The sequence below is a fragment of the Aulostomus chinensis genome, chromosome 9, assembly GCF_037954235.1.
Source record: "Aulostomus chinensis isolate RoL2024-O1b breed Wild chromosome 9, RoL_Achi_v1.0, whole genome shotgun sequence".
Classification (NCBI taxonomy): domain Eukaryota; kingdom Metazoa; phylum Chordata; class Actinopteri; order Syngnathiformes; family Aulostomidae; genus Aulostomus; species Aulostomus chinensis.
The window spans coordinates 15,023,189-15,042,034 of NC_141328.1; the positions used below are offsets into that span (position 1 = coordinate 15,023,189).

The 18,846-nt window shown below is 40.7% G+C and overlaps 1 protein-coding gene across 1 annotated transcript; it reads right to left on the minus strand.

Moving 5' to 3' along the window:
- Positions 1-692: 692 nt before the first annotated feature.
- Positions 693-5,445, minus strand: pex10 (peroxisomal biogenesis factor 10). The gene is made up of 6 exons (XM_086212678.1): positions 4,937-5,445; positions 3,509-3,589; positions 3,008-3,420; positions 2,464-2,636; positions 1,534-1,669; positions 693-1,036 (listed from the first exon to the last, which is right to left on the minus strand). Exons 1-6 carry the CDS (start codon positions 5,046-5,048, stop codon positions 968-970), a joined length of 984 nt encoding a protein of 327 aa, XP_086068804.1. The 5' UTR covers positions 5,049-5,445; the 3' UTR covers positions 693-967.
- Positions 5,446-18,846: the final 13,401 nt, after the last annotated feature.

The following is an 18,846-nucleotide window of genomic DNA, read 5'->3' on the forward strand; positions in this document are numbered from 1 at the left end:
GGGATGTATTATGAGCCAGAGTCCTGGAGTCCTTTGAATTTTGGTCATATCGCCATCTTGTGGAAAAATACAGGTTTCACATTAATATGCAGTACTACCAACCCTACCGCTGGTGCTTGACCTGTTTCCATCTCAGACGTGGTGATAATTATTGTGAAGACTTCTCATTCTCTCCCTATCTATCTCTGTCCCTCTCTTTCCTTTTGTATATCTGTCTTCCTCCATTATCTGTCTTTGTCTCTGCCCTACTCTCCTGCTCTCGTTCCCCCCAACCGGTCAAAGCAGAAGGCCGTCCCTGTTGAGCCTGGATCTTCTCAAAGAAAAAATTCATCGAGGGAGTGTGGTACTCGACCTGCTCTACTTGTAAAGTGTCATGAGATAACTTTTGTTGTGATTTGGTGCTATATAAAAGAAATGGATTTGACAAGAATGGGAGGTTTCTTTTAACAGTTTTCGTGTGTAGCCCTCATATTGACTATAGAACTGATTCTTAACAATCACACTGCAACCTAACAAATATCTCATGTTCCTGAGATTTGAAAATTGCTGTGGTTTTGATTCAGTTTCATTTCGCAGCCACAATGTCTGCAATCCTCTCCATCAACATCAGTGAATCAGTTGACCTGCGTCACATCAGAATAAATACATTCACCTAACTTCAGCTGTAAAAAAAAAAACAACAACTTTTTGGACATTTGATATGTTTTATTAAAAATTCTTAAAGTTGCAATTAACAACAGTAAAATAGTATTTGTGATTGGACTGATACAATCCAAAATGTAAATCTGAATGAACAACGTTCCATCTAAAAGGTAAAGTCATTTCAAGAATCATAAGGAAACAAAGGTTTTAGGATTGTTGGAAGGTACTGTTCATGTTTTTGAGGTTAGCCTGCTGGGGCATGTATTCATATATATAAATATATATATGTCAGTCCATTAGTACTGTGTGTGCAGCTTCTGACGTTCTAGTTGTAGTTTCTCAGGTATACTAATCTGTGAGGCTGGAACTTCTCCCGACACAGGGGGCATTCAGCCTGTAGGAAGTACAACACACAGACACAGACACAACACACACACACACACACACACACACACACACACGCACACACACACACAATATTCAGCAATGTTAATGCCCACTATACTTATTTAAGTAAGTATTCTCTATTGTATGATCCTAACATTTATGACAAATCAATTACTTGATACCAACATAAGGAAAGAGAAATGCTCTACATAAATCTGACACTAAGGTAAGGCACACACCCAAGAGCTTTGAAGATGTGCATGTGTATGTGTGTGTATGTGTGTGTGTGTGTGAGAGAGAGATGCAACCACATTTCAAAATCAGTCAGAATTAAAACCCCTGCAGTCCAACCCTAACTTGACACGGAATTAAAAAAAGAGAAAGAACAAGTTCTAGTTTTAAATAAGGCTGCTATTTTTTTGATTTCCCTACAATTAACCTTATGGTAAAAGCTCTGAGGTGCTAATGACTGACTTGTGAGAGTTATGATGATGAGAGCCTGACCTTGGTGTTGCACCACTCTGTGATACACTCCCAGCAGAAGAGGTGACCACAGGGAGTGGAGGTCGAGTGTCTCCTCTCCTCCAAGCAGAGGATGCAGCGAGCGGCCTTGGACCCAGAATGCGCTGTACGCTGTGGACTGAAGCCAGACACAATTCAATGTCATTGGGCAGGTGCTTTAAAAAGTACAGTAGGTGCTGCAGCGGCCTGATGGTGAAGACAGGAAATCTTGATCATGTTGATTTGGTGAACTGCTGTCAGTTGTTCAGTTGATAGAGCAAGAGTACTCTACAAATACTGGCTACACGGATATTCAGGTCTTAAACAAAAGACTTCTACTTTGTAAAAATGCTCCTTGGTGTAAAAATGTCAAGCATCAGCTTGAACAAAGAAACAAGGTGAATTGTCTGCGAGGCCGAAAATGGAATCTGGGACTTTTTGAACTGTATATTTTCAAGAAGTTCTCTGAGTAGATGCAAGGAATGGTTTATCAAGTCTGGTCATGGTTGCTGCAATCGAGTCTTTAGGTTTGCCTTAAAATGATGCTCTTTTAAGTATCGCTGTGAAGAAATGTGCAGCAGTGACCCGTGGGGTGAAAGTGCCAGTAAAGCCAGATTGGAGCAAATGTGTGTGTCCCCGGCTGGATGCAGAACAGCATACATCTCATGGTGGAGCAATTGGAGAATTTTTTTAGAAACAATTTCTGCTGATAAATGATGCACTCTTTTTTTTTTTTTTAAATTCTTCAGTGATGGTAAGTGATCTATAGATGATTGAGCTGGAGAGCCAGGACAACCTTGCTAAACAAGTAGCAAACACCTTTAAGGAGTAACTCTTCACATGTAGCGTTAACATGTGCAATCTAGAGAAAGAGCTTTAGTGTGACATGAGTATGGTAATGGCAGTATCTGAGACGATGTCATGCTTGGGTACCTGACAGTCAGGTTCCTGTGGAGCTGCCACTCCTGCCTGGCTCTCTGCCTCTGTCTGAAGTTGTTGATCTGCAGACACACTGTAGTCAGCAGCTGGAGGAGGAAAACAGCTCCCAGTAGCCTGTAGGTGCTCCTGATGGTCCCATCATCACTGTTGACTCCCAACACACGCAGCTACAAACAAACACACACACACACACACACACACACACACACACACACACACACACACACACACACACACACACACACACACACACACACACAATATAGCCGTGATCCGGCAGTCATGTGTCCATTTTCTACACTTTATCATCAGTAAAACCACTCAATCGTGCCTACGCCATCAGACTATTTAATTTGATTTGGTCCGTTCTGGCTGTCACCTGTGCAGACAATGTGAATGTGAACCTGTGCAGGTTAATCAGAAGTCACACGATGGAAAATGCAAATATATCTTAGGGATAGGGTGGGGGTTGGAGAAATAAGGCATCTTGCATTTTCTGAAATATCTAAACTATAAAATCGAAAGAAAAAAAACGTACATAGCTGATACCAGCAGTCCTCTTGGACAGGTGATAGAAAGAGCTGCTGACATAGAAAAGAGCCACATGTAGTCGATGCAGGAGGGACAGGCTCTGCTGAAGGACAAATACGGCCGGCAGACATGCCTTCCTCTGGGCTTCTGACAACAGCCAAACGGCACCCTGCACAGATCTCCTTAGCCACCCCTCTAGGCTCCATGACCTGGATGTTGCATGCCTCTGTCTGATGCTCCTGCGGTGCTCCTGCCCACCTTCCAGCTCGTTCTCCAGACACACCAAGACTTTGTCCACCAGGTAAGGCAGGAAGGTGTGGCAGAAGACAAAAAGGCCTCGCCTCGTGCGAGAGGGAATCCTACGTTGACTGGGATCCACTTGGATAATATTGACGTATTCCTCACCCAGGGTTTGGTAACCTGACATGGACAACCAGACAAATCCTTCTGTTAAGAATAAAGGTCACTATACTTGAGGTTTTATTTCATGTTTATTTGGCGAGTCTACCTGAAAATGTGGTTAAGCCATAGTATGCCAGGTCTGACAGCAACTCTATCTCTTTCCTCCAGTCGAGCCACCTTTTGGACCCTAGAAGATGGGAGGAAAAAATCATTAACAAACTACAAATTACTCAGTTACACAAATTTCCATTTATACATACATCAGGTCAGTTAACTGCAGAATAACTCAGCAGGGGTAAATGTGCCAAAGAGCAGGTGAACAACAACAACAACAAGCAACTTAGCAAACTTCTTGGTAAAATAGGAACATCAGGCTGATGATGGGTACTCTAAGTCAAATGTGCTTTATTTTTGGCTTTCCCTGACAAGAACAAAAATGATAATAATTGCCACAAGAACATCCCACTTCAAAAATAGTTTCATTCTCATTACAATAAACATTCTGAACTCTAAATGCTAAGGGCTAAGCAACGCCCTCATGTATTACGCATCATGGAATGTGTCTGTCCGTAAGTCTATTTATGTTAGACAGCATTTTGAATGTTTTAATGTTGAATGTAATGATGGAACCTGTACCACGCTGTACTGTAAACAAATTCCACCTGCCTGCCTGTGTGGTCATTAAATTAAATCAATCAAATTAAATCAATCAATAACAATAATAAACATCACAGTCGTGCTCCAACACCAAAAGGGTTGTAAACCACTAATTTAAAGAACTATATAATAGTGAGGTTCTTTGAAAGCTTTATTTCCCTCACTTTGGCTGCAGAAACACAAGCGGTTAAATTAATATTCCCTAAATTAAAAATTGATTCATGTATAAGTCAAGTATGCGGCTCTCTATCAAATTTAAAAGATAAAAAGTTTTTTTTTTTTACATAGATATGACATTAAGGTATCTCTATATTTAAGGATAATTTGTGGTGTTTTTTTTAAACTTCCTTTCAAATTAAAGACTTCACTAAAATTCCTCGATATTCATCGGAGCCCATCACTATTTTGGAGAAAAAGAATTAGCACAGAAAACAAGAAAGACAGACTGAAAAATGTTATGTACCCTTATATTATACACAATCAGAGGAGCACTATTTAAACAAACGTCACTTTTACACACCCTTTGAAGGACTGAAGACTCTCAAACACTACAATATACAAACATGCAGAAAGCTTACTTTTGATACCTCAAGTAAACTATTATCACTTTATGATCAGTAAAATTTTGAATGGGAACTTACTGCAGAATGGGATTTTATCTTGGTATTGATTCAAGCATATATCTACTTCTTTTACAGTAAAAGAATTGTGCAAGCTACTGACGCAATTGACTAGATTTTTCGAACTTGCTTCATAAAACAAGATTCGGGAAACAGAGACATAATATAAAGTTAATATTCACACCAAAGCGGCAGTTCGTTAGGAGGACAGTTATCTACCTAGCAACAGACTACAAGCCATGATTTACCAGACTTACCAGCAAGTGTTTGAAAAGCTTCGTTCGCGTTGTTTCGGAGAAAGCTTTGATAATATTCGTCCTTCTGACAGGACCGAATCAACTGGGACTGGTTAGCAGGTACAAGAGGCATTCTAACCCGGCATAAGGGAGCCAAAGTCAGACACAATTCCTGACAGACACCAGAGCACCTTCGGAGCCAAAGTCAGACACAATTCCTGATAGCCACCAGAGCACCTTCGGAGCCACAGTCAGATACAATTCCTGATAGCCACCAGAAAACCTTCGGTGAAAAAGCTTGCATCCACTCAGGAGTGACGTTCAGACCAATGAAAGCTAATAACCTAACATACAATTTGCTCGGGCTAAATGCTAACAGCTATTAGAGTTATACCAAACCATAACGACTCGATGACTGTTAATGTCTGGAGTTTGTCATATAACCCTCATCTGCTTACTACAAAAGGAACATGACATTATCAGTTGTCGTTCTGCGCAGAAACCAGGAAACACGACCGGATGTTGACACTTCTCAGAGTTCCTCCTCTGGCAGTGGAAAATCAACAAAGTGTTGCATTACCGCCACCAGCTGGTGTGGAGTGTGTATCACAATCGGAATGAAAGGAAGAATCTCATCAGCATAATGCAAATAATTATTTCCTCTGACAATCTGATAGTGAAAATAACAAATGTTGGTTCCCTCAACGAACATTTTATGCAATCTTATTCAAATAATTGAATGTTGTGATTTTACATATTTTTAAATGTAGCTTTATTTATAATTTAATATGCGTAATAAGTAGTGTACCCTTTGATCAATCTTGTGGATTTACATATAACACACAATTCCAAATTTAGTTTTTGCACAGAACAAAGTTTGGTGATTATATTTTTATGGTTTTAGGTTTGAAACGACACCTTTGCATTTACCAGTTAGGGTTGCAGGAATATACATGACCCCCCCCCCCCCATTTTTTTTTTACTGGATTTTAATCGGAATATTGACACTTTTCATACCATGAATATTTACTTATCTACACTTTTTAATTCTACATTTCATTGTAACTATTAGGTTTCAAGTTCATTTCATGTCATATTGTATTAAATGATTATTTAAAAAAAAAAAGAATTGGTTCAGCCAGAAAACCCCTTTGGATTTCATTGTAATGTGTAATAACATGAACAAATGTGTGATATTGTATCCCTTGGCCTTTTTGTGATGTGAAAAACATCATATAGTTGCATCCCCGTCACCAGTGTTACAACATGTACATGGAAATGTTACAGTTGAACCTGACGCATCAGTTTTATCTATGCTGGTGTGATTAATTTGTGGGTGACAGACATGAATAACCAATGGATTACATGTTATAGCATTTAATTCTGATATAGACAAAAACAAGATATACAATAAAAAATTTAAACAACAAAATACTGAGAACCAAACTAACATCAGCACCAATTATTTCCCAATATTATTGTAAACACCCACATCATAACACAAAAATGCCTGAAGTAAAAATATCATTATAAATCTCCCCATATATTCTACAATTAACTCCTAGCATTACAATGGGTGTATGGACAGCCATTCCCTTAAACTTCACCAGCAGCTTTTCCTGAAACATGATTTTTAATTCTTTTTCTTTGGTAAAATAGTTTTATAGTCTGTGTCATATATATATATATATATATATATATATATATATATATATATATATATATATGTGTGTGTGTGTGTGTGTGTGTGTGTGTGTGTGTGCTCTGATTGTATTATTTATTATTCATTATAGTTATTCCACTTCAATATTTTATAGACCCATAGGCAACGAAAGAACTTCATTCAGAGAGGACATTTCTATAGAAGTGATCTCTGGCTTGCTTTTGCACACATTTTATTTATTTGGGATCTTTAGATAGGTGTTGTCCCTCTGTGTGAGCCAAACTTTTATGTAGCTTTTCCGAATAAACACAATTTCATATGTATCTCAGTAAATACCTGAAGTAGTATCCTAGGAATCAAGTTGGATTTCAAAGTTACAGACACAGATGTATTTTAAGAATACTACACATGGAAAGTATGCCTATGTGTATTTCAAAGTTTCGCCTCTGTTTCCAAAAGTCCTAAATATGACAATTAATTAAAAAAAATCTCAAAATATTCAAACTGTTTTGAGAGATGCAAAATATCCATGAATCAAATTTCAAACTTTTGTTCAAATGCTGTGTTTCTCCTGAAAATGTATTCATTGGTCATTACTGGTTATGTAGGATTATGAATACTGCAGGACTTTTTACATCTATTATCATGATTAATATTTCTTTAAACCACACCTCTTTTCATTTACCACAGTGTTGCAGTTGTAGCTACAAACACTGCAGGTACATGAAATACATGCCATCCATCAGCAATAACCTGTTGTAGGAAACCTTCTGCCTGTGTAAATAGGTTCAAAACATTCATCCATTCAAAACTCAAATATGATCTGACGAAAAGGTTGTTGAACCAGTTTCCTTTTGTCTCCTCAGTACTACTTCCTGAGCCAACTAGGTGTAGAGTAACCACTGCATAGAATATCCACTCCCGTCCCCTTTCTTGAGTCTTTCCTCCGGACTTGTATCAATGCGTGGACGGTTCTGCTCCGCCGTCCCACACACCAGGAAGTTGAACTTTGGTCTCACTGTGATGGGAGGAGCTTGTTGTTTTACTCTCCTCCCTTTAACTTGGTAACAACTTGGAACTTGTTTCAGAGTGTAGGTGGATGATGTGAGCACTTACTTGCTTGGACTAAACCTTTCACGTCACACCCAGAGACTCTGGGATTTCAAAGGGTAAGACATAAACCAACAAGTTCTAACTACTGCTCTGCCTGTGACTTTTATTCAATCACAAACTACAGTAGCCGGCTTTAAGGCATCAGGCCATGCAGGATTAGGGAAGCAGAACATTTGGGCGACTAGATTAGATTAGATGATTATTTTTCTGCTACAGCACCTGAAGTAGATTCTGATTTAAGACAGTTAAACTTTCACAGTCGCTGAGAGCGTGTAGGCACAGGTTTCCCTCAATTTCTTCTTCTTCTATGAATCACTAGTTCAGAGATGGAGTGGAGAAAAGGGGATTTTTCTCTTGAGGCGCATGTGACTCATCATTATCATCATCATCATCATGTGTACCTATGCTGCTGCCGTATAAAGTCTGTGTTGCGCTTCCTCTGCATAATCATTGTGTCAGTGAGCTGTTTCAAAAAGTTTTGGCAGGATTACAGTTTTATCAGAGGAGGATGAAAGCTGCACTTTAAACTGGATGGTGTCTGTGCAACTAAATTAAGTTGCATGTATTTAGAGGTTTTCATTTCGAAGTATTCTTCCAACCTTGTGAAATTCTACCCACTTCCGTCAGTAGAGGTCTGCAGGGATGATGGATTATTTTAGGACGACAAGTTAGCATCACCACGGTTTCTCATCTTATGCGATAAACTGGAGTGAAGTCTTTAGTTTGTTCACCACCTTATTTCACATATTTAACTGAAAAATATTGAAAGCGACTTTGAGATGAGTGAAGTGGATATTTACGATGCTAACTTAACTCCAGGTTCAGGGACACATTCCTGGGCCATGTAATGAAAAACGACCTGCTTGAATAGTCTGTCACAGTTACGTGACCAGACCGACATGGATGATGTCATTTTTAGTTTTTCTCCAAGTCTGTGAGAGCATACTCTGTTATAACACAGCCACATTCAATTTCCTTAATTTTTGTTTCTTTATTGAAGTCAAATAGCACAAGGATAATGAAATAACCTTTATTTGGTTCAGAGTGCTTGATTGATTGGGAGTTTATTGGTCAATGATAGAATGGTGAAAAAAAAGTGATTTGACAGTGTGAGAATGTGGAGAAAGTTCATTCATATCAAACGTAATAATTCTTCTATTGAACTTGAGCTGCCAAGATATACCCGTACGATGATGTCAATATCATGTTAATACACATAAGTGGTGCATTATTATCCTGCTGGTTCCAGACTCCATCTCACTAATATTCATTTATTACTCCAGCTGTGCATTCGAGTGAAAAATATGGTGTCATGTGGTCTTTTCCAATCATCTGGTGGCCTTCATATCAAAAACATGTTTCTCATGTAATGACATGCATTTTGAAGTAAAATAGCCAAACCATCGTCCACCCAGCCATGCATTTTCTGTACTTCTTCTCCATTAAGGGTGGGGGGGTGGGGCTGGAGCCTTTCCCAGCTGACACTGGGCGAGAGGCGGGGTTCACCCTGGATAATTTTATATATATAATTGTCATATGCACTCATTTGAGCGTATATGACAATGTTTCACATGATAAATGTACATCTTTTTAAATAAATCTATAACCCATTGCATCCTGTTGCAAAATTTTTTTATTAAATAATTTCCTCTGAAACTAACCTGTGTACAAAAGAGAGAGCAACACAAAGAAACAATAGAGAAGCTTGTAGAGGAAGCGTGGGTGGCAGGTTGATGTTGTTACGTGTAAAGACACATCCTTAAAGGACCCTAAAGACAAACACGCATGCACAAGCGCGTGTGCGCGCACACACACACACACACACACACAAACGCACACGCATGCACACACAGCACAGAGAAGTGGAAGGAACCTGGACTGGAGATCTAAGCCGACACCTGCTAGGAGACGGAGAGAATTATCATTTCCATAATAACCTCAGACATCATCTGCAACATGAAAGTTAGACATGTCTCCTGGGAATCACTTTTAAACACACACATACACACACATACACACACACACACACACACACACACACACACACACTGGACTGGGCCTAATGAAAGAAGATTGTCATCTTAAATTTATCTTGCAGAGCTGAACAAGGGTATTACGTCAGAGTCAACAAACACTCATATCACCAGGAAATGCTCATGAATGAGCTATGTAAACAAGATGTCTCCCACCTGTTCGAATATAAATGAGCGCATGTTCCAGAGTAGAGCAAGCTAGCATAACTGACATCCTCTAAACACCATATAAGATCAGCTGTAGTGGTAGTAGAAAATCCATTCATGAAAATGAAGAACAGCTTTAGACTCTTGAGGACCCTTCTCTCAGAAATATATTAACAATAATACATATTATATTATTCAGTAGTGGAAGTCGTAAAAATAAGACCCAGAGGAAGCCAAAGAATGAGAATAAGGACTCATACTGTGATTGCTGTCTCAGCTGTGTGTGCAGACCATTGTAGGGAATACAAACAAATGGTTTGACAGTGAATGGGATGACAAAACAGTAAACTCAGACTGATGGGAGGATACACGGTCTGTAATAAGTAGTTGTTCATTAAAAAAAAAAGTTTATTGTTTAAGTTTAAAGGCCAGCTTTGACTGCAAGTTTTACAGAAAAAGGCTCTTGATACAGGATATGAAAACAGTTATTGTCGAGCAGCAAATATAAGTGACCGCTGAATACTGACAGCATAGTTTTGGTCTCTTATGAAAGGTTATGGTTGATTTATTAAGTACGAGACCTACACTGTAGTTGAGCATTCATACCTCTGTGGTGGTATGAAGGTCTGTGCGACATTTACACTGTTGAGGAGCATTTATGTTATTGTATCGAGATTCTACGTGCTCTTCAACAATGATGGAGTTTGAGTTGATGAATGCTGAACAACACTTATCCATCCATCAATTTTTTTTTCTACCGTTTATCCTGTTAAGGCTCACGGGGGGTTCACCCTGGACAGGTCACCAGTCCATCACAGGGCCAACACATAGAGACAGACAACCATTCACACTCACAGTCACACCTACGGTCAATTTAGAGTATCAATCAGCCTCGTCCCCTCTTGATGTCTTTGGACTGTGGGAGGAAGCCGGAGTACCAGAGAGAACCCACACAGGAACAGGGAGAACATGGAGACTCACACAGAAAGATCCTGTGCTGGAGCCGGAACCTTCTTGCTGCGAGGCCACAGTGCTGACCACTGCACCACCATGCCGCCATGTTGAACAACACATTTACTGAAATTAAAAAAAAACAAAAAAAATGCAGAAAGGGTTCAGAGCAGAGAAGATGATGTTATTGAAATGAACATGTTGAAGGAAATGTGATGTTTCATGGCATCACGGCTGCTGCAGTCTGCGTCAGTGTGACATGTAGGTACATTGCTAGGAAGGTGCGTGTCAAACTATGGTGTAGGCTAAAGCTACACACACCTACTCTCAGTTCTCAAGAATCTTTACTGTCCAATGATGTCTTGAATTAGAACCCATTTTAACATAGTAGTTATGGAATGGCTACTGGAATCAAAGCTGAAAATATGAGACACTGACACTGAGTCACAGAACTTCGTAAGAAGGGTGAACAAATGAAAACTTGTTTTGCCTTCAGAAGTGAGTGGATGGCACTCTGTAAAGTATATTTGAAGCTTACACAGGCATTAAACCTACCATATATATATATATATACATATATATATATATGTATATATATATGTATATATATGTATATATATATATATATATATACATATATAGTTCTGGAAATAGACACTGTAGATGAATTGTCTTTTAAATGCAAGTGTATTTGTAATGTTTTCTGTGGACTGCAGCACTCAGGCAGAGGGCAGGCATAGAGTTGTTTTTCATACTAGCAAACATGTATAAATCTCACGTAGCCTTTAGCTGACAGGTTTACTGCACCCATGCCGTCTGAGGTCAATGAATAAAAGGAATTGTTCCATATGACTCTGTATGAGAGCATCATACTAAACAAACAGGGGTTTGTTTGGTTCTGACAGGACTGTGGACGCTCATATGAGCGCATGAATATTATGCCTCATGGTCACATACCACAAACTTCTGCCTGTTGTCAGTGCGGGTGCGAGGTCCACAAGGCATATAAATGATATTTATTGTTACAGTAGCTCAACCACGGCTAATATTGTGTTAGGATTATTATTACTAAAAAAACTGGATTTCAAGTCTACATAAAATTAAGGGAGAGGAATGCTCATGCAATTCTGGAACAAAAGAACAACAAGTTCATAGTTATTCAGCTTTCTGTCTCGCTCAGATCAGTTTTTGCTGGCTGACCCTTGTTGAATGACCGTGACTTTACTATCAACTAACCGCTGAGGACTTCCTATTCTGCAAGGGCCATCTTGGAAAACAGCTGCAATCTGAACCTGTTCGTACTGAATAATGAAGTGGAACAACATTTAATTAATTCTTAGTATCAAGTTATTCTGCTGTTAATACGCAAACGGGCGATCAGAGAGGAGGGGAGGTCTGAGCTGTGACCCAGATGAGGGAGACAGAGTCATCCTGTGTACTACTGTAATGTAATACCCTCATTCAGGAAGGCAACGAGAGGGAGAGCTTTAAAGTTTGTGCGTCAGTTTTTACTGCTTCCACTTGTTGCAATAATCTTTTTTTGTTGTTGTTGAAAACCTTCTTTTTCCCAAATGGTCTCACACACACACACACACACGCGCACACACACACTGTCAAAGTCAAATCCTTAACCCGTTTTTGTCTTATTTGAACATATTTAGTACGTGCAAAAGCTGCACAACCCTTACAGTATGTGTGTGTCTATGCAACAAATGTGATTGTGGATTGGGAACATAGAGATTAGTCCCAAAGTAACCATATAAAGGATGAGGCAAAAAGCACAATCAAGGATACAGATGGAAATTAAAAAAAAAAAAAAGAACACCAAATTAAAGCTGCAAGCAGCGTTGTTAGGGCCTGAGCCTCCGCGCGCCCGCGACCGGGTGCCAAATGCCGGCCCCAATCCAACAGTGTATTGGCCAAGTTTGTAGGCCCTGTAGTTTAGGAGTTAGAAGCCTGAGTCTGATGCAGAGCTGAGAGCAGAGCTGAGAGCTGGCCCTTTAAGAACCCCTCCCCCACTGCTCTGTCTTTGATCTGTGCTAGAGTGGAGAGAGAGGAGGAGCAACAGAATTGGAGTGTGTAAAAGCTGAATAAGTCGGCATACGTTGGTCAAGAGTGACACATAATACCATATTTTGTAGGGATTTTTGTCAGGAATACAGTGGTGTGTATTTTTAGGCTGTGGGACATTTAGTTCACATGTGAGAAGCGAGTGTTTGAGAGTATGTACCATGAGAGCAGACAGGTGCCCCATTGGTTTCCATTGTAAGGTGAAAAGTGTAAAAAGTGTCTCCCCCAATTTGAGGGCTTATAAAACCCAAACCGTTTACCCTCTATAAAAACTTTTATTAACTTTTGATCAGCAGAGTTTGGAGAGTTATGTATGAAGTTTTGGAAGCGATACCATGAACGCCCTAGGAGGAGATAGTGTTTGTTTGGGGCGCAAAATTGGACATTCGTGTCCAAATTGTGGACGTCCTGTTAGAGTTAGGTCAGGGGTGTCTGAGTATGATTTGTCCGTCTTGATGAGACGAATAAAACGGTGTTGGTCCCATGTCTGTAGGACATTCCTACAGGCCGTGGTGTGGTTTTTTGTGTATCTAGGTGGAGCTATTGAGTAGAGCACTTATTTTTTTAATTATCGAATTTTTCGCCGCACCCCATGTGTGTACCAAATTTGGTCAGTTTTCGAGCAAGTTTAGGGGGTCAAATTAACTTTTGAAGTGGCGAGTGTGTCGAGCAAACATAATAGGGTGCCTCCGGGCTCAGGCCCTAACAATTAAACACAGGAGACACAAAGCTTGAGCGCCCCCTGTATGCAGGTAAATGCATCAACTCATGTGGCCAATCTGTTAAAATAGTGAATTTGTATTTTGGACTTGGCAGAGATAAATGCAGGCCTATAAGGAAAGTCTGATTAAGATTATTGATACACTTTAAACTACCAAATTGTTCTATTCATTGTTCTTAAATGAGGGATATCATTGTCCACTTATGTTCTAGTTGTTCCAGGTAAACAGCCTGCAAGCCTCCGTAAAAGGTCACAAGAACGCTGTGCACACACTGAAGTCTCACACACACACACACACACACTGAAGTCTCACACACACACACGAAAAAGAGAGACTAGAGAGAAGTCAAGAGTGCCTGAACGAAAATGTAAAGAGGGTGGGGCACACACTCCAAATGTGAGACAATCTTATGTGCTTCTAAGGCAAGGCATACACTCTATATGTGTATATATGTTTTCAACCGAAGACTTGTGATGTTGTTTTACATCAACTGAAACAATCATTGACATATTTGGATGTTCACCTGTTATTCTGCCTGCCCTTAGGCAAAATAAGAGAGTTTGTATGGGTGTGTGTGTGTGTGTGTGTGTGTGTGTGTGTGTGTGTGTGTAGCCAGCAATCGCAACATAAGTAAATCAATCCCATCTCAAACACTGAGCTGGAGGAATGGACTGGAGTGTGTAATCACTGCTGCAGCACATCCAGATGAAAGCAGCAGCAAGTTCAAACTCGACTAAATTGTATTTACACTCTGAGCTACAGGGACCACACATTATGTTCTTCATTTTTCAGCGTATCATGAAGGGGATATCATTAAGCTGTGCAAAAATGACAAAACTAACTCCAGTGTCTCAGACGTTTATATCCGTTTGGACAACACCTCCTGACCTTTACTGAGTTGCCATTTAATCCCTTTTCCCCTCTAATAACGTCGTTCTTTTCATCCAGTACATGTGGTTTCCAGCAGCAATGACCTTTTCAAATGCTTACAGCCCACTCTGGACTTTGCTTGATAATAAAGAAAACAAGGTCTGACTTGGATAGCGTAGCCTTCTTTGTCTCTGGAGTTGGGTTGGGCCATCCATTGCCAACGGCTGGCAGACATCTACTACTGAGCCTTTGTCGCACACTCACACATACAGACGGAAACCTGGTCTTTGGTCCCCATGAGGAGTAGGGATCCTGATAAAAAAAATTCCCCAACACACACACACACAGCTCCTCAATTCAGAGGCCTTAAAGTCCCGGAATATTTCACCCAATGTAGAGAAATCAGGATGTGAGAACCCTGATCTTATTGATCATGTTGAACATAAGAAACACAAAATCTCAGCTGTGCTCCAAAATCCACTTGAGGGCAAACTTTGGTGGAGAAATTTCATGTGAAAGAGTTTGTTCCAGATCAAACTGACATCAAAATAACACCGTGAGCAAGAAAAAAGTAGATCTGGCCCATAACTCCATTGGTGTGGCCCAAATCTGCATTGAATTTTTGGTAGTCCAAGGCTTACATATCCATGTATCACTTCTTTTCTTTTATGGTACTTATTTTTTTAAATGAAGAGGATAACCTGGGATGGAATATTGTTATTGTTGTTTAATAACAGCTAAAAACTGGAAATAAGTTAGTATCATTGAACACCTGGTTGTTGGAATGGTGTTTTGATGAAATATTTGAAATGAGGTCTTCACATAAAAGCCCAGACATTTTCAAGTGTATTTTTCCTAATTTATGTTAGTAAATGCCGCTGTTGTGAATGTTAATACCTTCATGCATCTATGAAAATAAATAAGTGGCTAAACCAGTCTGCAGAGTTTGTTAAGGTCCTTAAATGTCATAACACAGAAGTGGGAAGAAGCACGAGGCTTGTTGTTGAGACGGCAAAGTCACGGTGTCCAGGTGTAATTTGTGAGGATTATCTTGCTGAATAAAAGATGCAAGTCTCGTAAAATTGTTGTTTAACACAGCCTGTTTTCTGTAATAATAATTTAATGTATGTTCTCACTGGTTTTTAGCTGCGGGAACCTGTGGAGATGCAAACATCTTGACTGGTGTACAGATTACAGCATCACTGCAGCACTCGAACACTACCGGCCATTTCACAGAGCACTAGTGTAGTGCAATTAGTGTGTATCTGAGCCATTATGGTAGCGAACAAACCGCCGGGCCAAGAATATTTTTTACTCAGTTGAACCATGTGATATTTAGAGTAGGATTAGTTCTGCCAGGCCTGTTTCTGATGTGAGAAAAAAATGATAAACCTGTCTTTGTCTCTCACATGGATTCATAATTGTTAGCCACACCTTCAGAAAATCTCAGACCTTTACTTTTTTTTAAGTGAATATGATGGCACGTTAATCTGAGGCGCGTCTGTCTCCTTCACTTTCTGGAGATGAACATAATGCATGCCCTCTGTGACTCTGTGACATGCTCTCAGCCTTCACACAGCAGCTGTTAGTGTATGTGAAGGTGGTTTGAAGGGGAAAGCTGGTTCTCTATCTCTTTGTCTACTCCAGGGTGTTGGTTTTCAGTCTTTTTCATCTCAGTCACAAGGGATTTAATGGTACTGAAACCCAGCACCTTACCTGGGATAAAGACCTGGGGCTGGATTCACAAAAACTCAGAGAATATTCTCAGACAGCTCTTAACTTTGAATTAACGCACTCCAGTAAGGAATTTCAGTTTGGGAATGGTTTTCTCAGAGCAACTCTGAGGAGAGAAGAGAAAAAAAAAAACTTTCACCTTTGGCGATGTTGGGACCTAAAGCCATGTGGTCAAACAAAGGCCTGAAGCAAACCTGGTAGTAAGAGCCATCCTGATGTGACCCCGTCACAAGTGGTCAGCTCTGGTAAGTGTGTTCACACTTGGCTTTTACGTGAGAGAGAGGAGAGCGATCAGCTGGTGGTTGAGAGACTTTAGCTCCAGCGATACTCCTCTGGTTTTTATCAGTTGTGGATTAAAAGCAGAAGAGAGCGAAACTATGTTTGTTTTTAACAAATCAAACAAAGATTTTTGCTGCAGCAGTAATAATCTCTCTCTGTCTATGAGCTTTTCACACGACCAGGCATTGTAATAATACACTGCTGTTTAAATGCTTATCAGTGGTATTTCCACCTGAACAAAGGACTCAGCTGATGAAGCGCCAATGTGGCCCAGGATGCTTTCAGGATGCATTTCTGTTCACATTACTGAAAGAATGAAGCCACATGTGGCCAGGACCAATGCAGAATGTGGTTTTAGTAATTGTATCTGTTCAGGACGACTGAGTGTGCGCACACCTGCTATTATGGCTGACCACTTGTGATCAGACTGCCCAGGACTGATCTTAATACCCGCTTTGCACAGGGCCAAAGAAAGACAAAACAATCAGAGCCTTTCTGGCAGCCCACATTGAACTGTTACACCCTGAGTCATAGTGAATTGGTGTTAACATCCTTGACACCACACAACTCGTTGTGAAAGGTTTGGATCTAACTCATGTTTCTCGCTGGATAAGAGAGAAAAGTACAAAGTCCCCACTGATGCAGCGATGATGTCACTCCCCTTTGCTTTTTACACTTGACATCAGTTGCCGAGGGGAGAACCAGATCAAATGTATAAACTTTCTACTTTTTAAGTTTAACCAAATCCATCTAGCAACAATCCAGCGGCATGGTGAATAACATCAAGTACACAACACAAAAACCTAATAATTAAGGAGTGTCCTTTGGAGTACAACTGGCTAATAAAACACTCTAATAATTAGCCATTAGAAATAATTCTGGGAACAGTTATTTAACTCTTTCTTGTGTCCTTTGCAAAGCTATGCATGATGTTGATGTCATTGCTGGTTTCTGACTGATGTGGCAACTTGCCTACACCGCATACAGTGGGGACGGGAGGCTGCTGACGGCAACTGGGGAGATAATAGAGCAATGGAAGGAATACTTTGAGGAACTCCTCAATCCCACCATGGAGGAAACAGAGTTTGGGGAGTGCTTGGGGGGGTTGTCCAATCTCTGGAGCAGAAGTAGCTGAGGCAGTTAGCACTCCGCCAAGGCTGCCCTTTGTCACGGGTTCTGTTCATAACTTTTATGGACAGAATTTCAAGGCGCAGCCTGGTGGTGGAGGGGGTCGAGTTAGGTGGCGGGAGGATGTCGTCTCTGCTCTTTGTGGATGATGTAGTCCTCTTAGCTCCATCAGGCCATGACCTGCAGCTCTTGCTGGGGCAGGTTGCAGTTGAATGTGAAGCGGCTGGGATGAGAATCAGCACCTCCAAGTCTGAGGCCATGGTCCTCAGCTGGAAAAGGGTGGTTTGCCCACTCCGGGTTTGGGGGGAGTTCCTGCCTCAGGTGGAGGAGAAGTATCTTGGGGTCTTGTTCACAAGTGAGGGTAGGATGGTGCAGGAGAGTGACAGGCAGATTCGGGTGGCATCCACAGTGATGTGGTTACTAAACCAGTCCGTAGTGGTAAAGAGGGAGCTTAGCCAAAAGGCGAGGCTCTCAATTTACCGGTCAATCTACGTTCCAACCCTCACCTATGGTCATGAGCTTTGGGTAATGACCGACAGAACAGGATAGTGAATACAAGTGGCTGAAATGTGTTTCCTCCGCAGGGTGGCTGGGCTCTCCCTTAGAGAGAGGGTGAGAAGCTCCGTCATTCGGGAGGGACTCAGAGTAGAGCTGCTGCGCCTTCATGTCAAGAGGAGTCAGTTGAGGTGGTTTGGAAGAGCTGGTGAAAGTTGCTGGGAAGAGGACAGTCTGGGCTTCTTCTTTGAAGCTGCTGCCCCCCGCAGCCGGATAAGCGGAGGACGACAGCGACGACAAGGATGACAAAAGCACAAAGCATTGGAGCAAACTAAAACCTGCATGTACAGTGTAGTGTTTTCCTACTATCAAAAGGTGCCGTGTTCAGATAAAGACACACACTTCACTTGTCACATGCACACACAAGAATGTGCAGCAGCACAAACATGTAAATAATTCAAAATAGAACATGTGAGGTTGTTACTGTAAACAATATGTCTGCCTCATCTCAGGGAGCTTCGGTGGATTCCTGCTGCTCCTGTAGACGGTCTGCACTGTCAGGTCTGCAGCGACCTCTTTGCAGCATTTATGATTAGTGCATCACCTCTTTAATCAACATTTAGGAATGAAACACAACAGCATATCTCAAGATGATTTGAATTTTGGAGATGGATCAGTATGTTTTACTGATGTCTTTATTGTACTTGTTGCCTCTCTAACTGGCTA

Bases quoted from the DNA above. Each gene is read 5' to 3' on its own strand.
- pex10 (XM_086212678.1), bottom strand. From the start codon at position 5,048: ATGCCTCTTGTACCTGCTAACCAGTCCCAGTTGATTCGGTCCTGTCAG. The intron at 3,590-4,936 runs GTAAGTCTGGTA...CCCATCTTCTAG, and splicing joins AGCTTTTCAAACACTTGCTG to GGTCCAAAAGGTGGCTCGAC. The intron at 3,421-3,508 runs GTAGACTCGCCA...TGTCCATGTCAG, and splicing joins TGGCTTAACCACATTTTCAG to GTTACCAAACCCTGGGTGAG.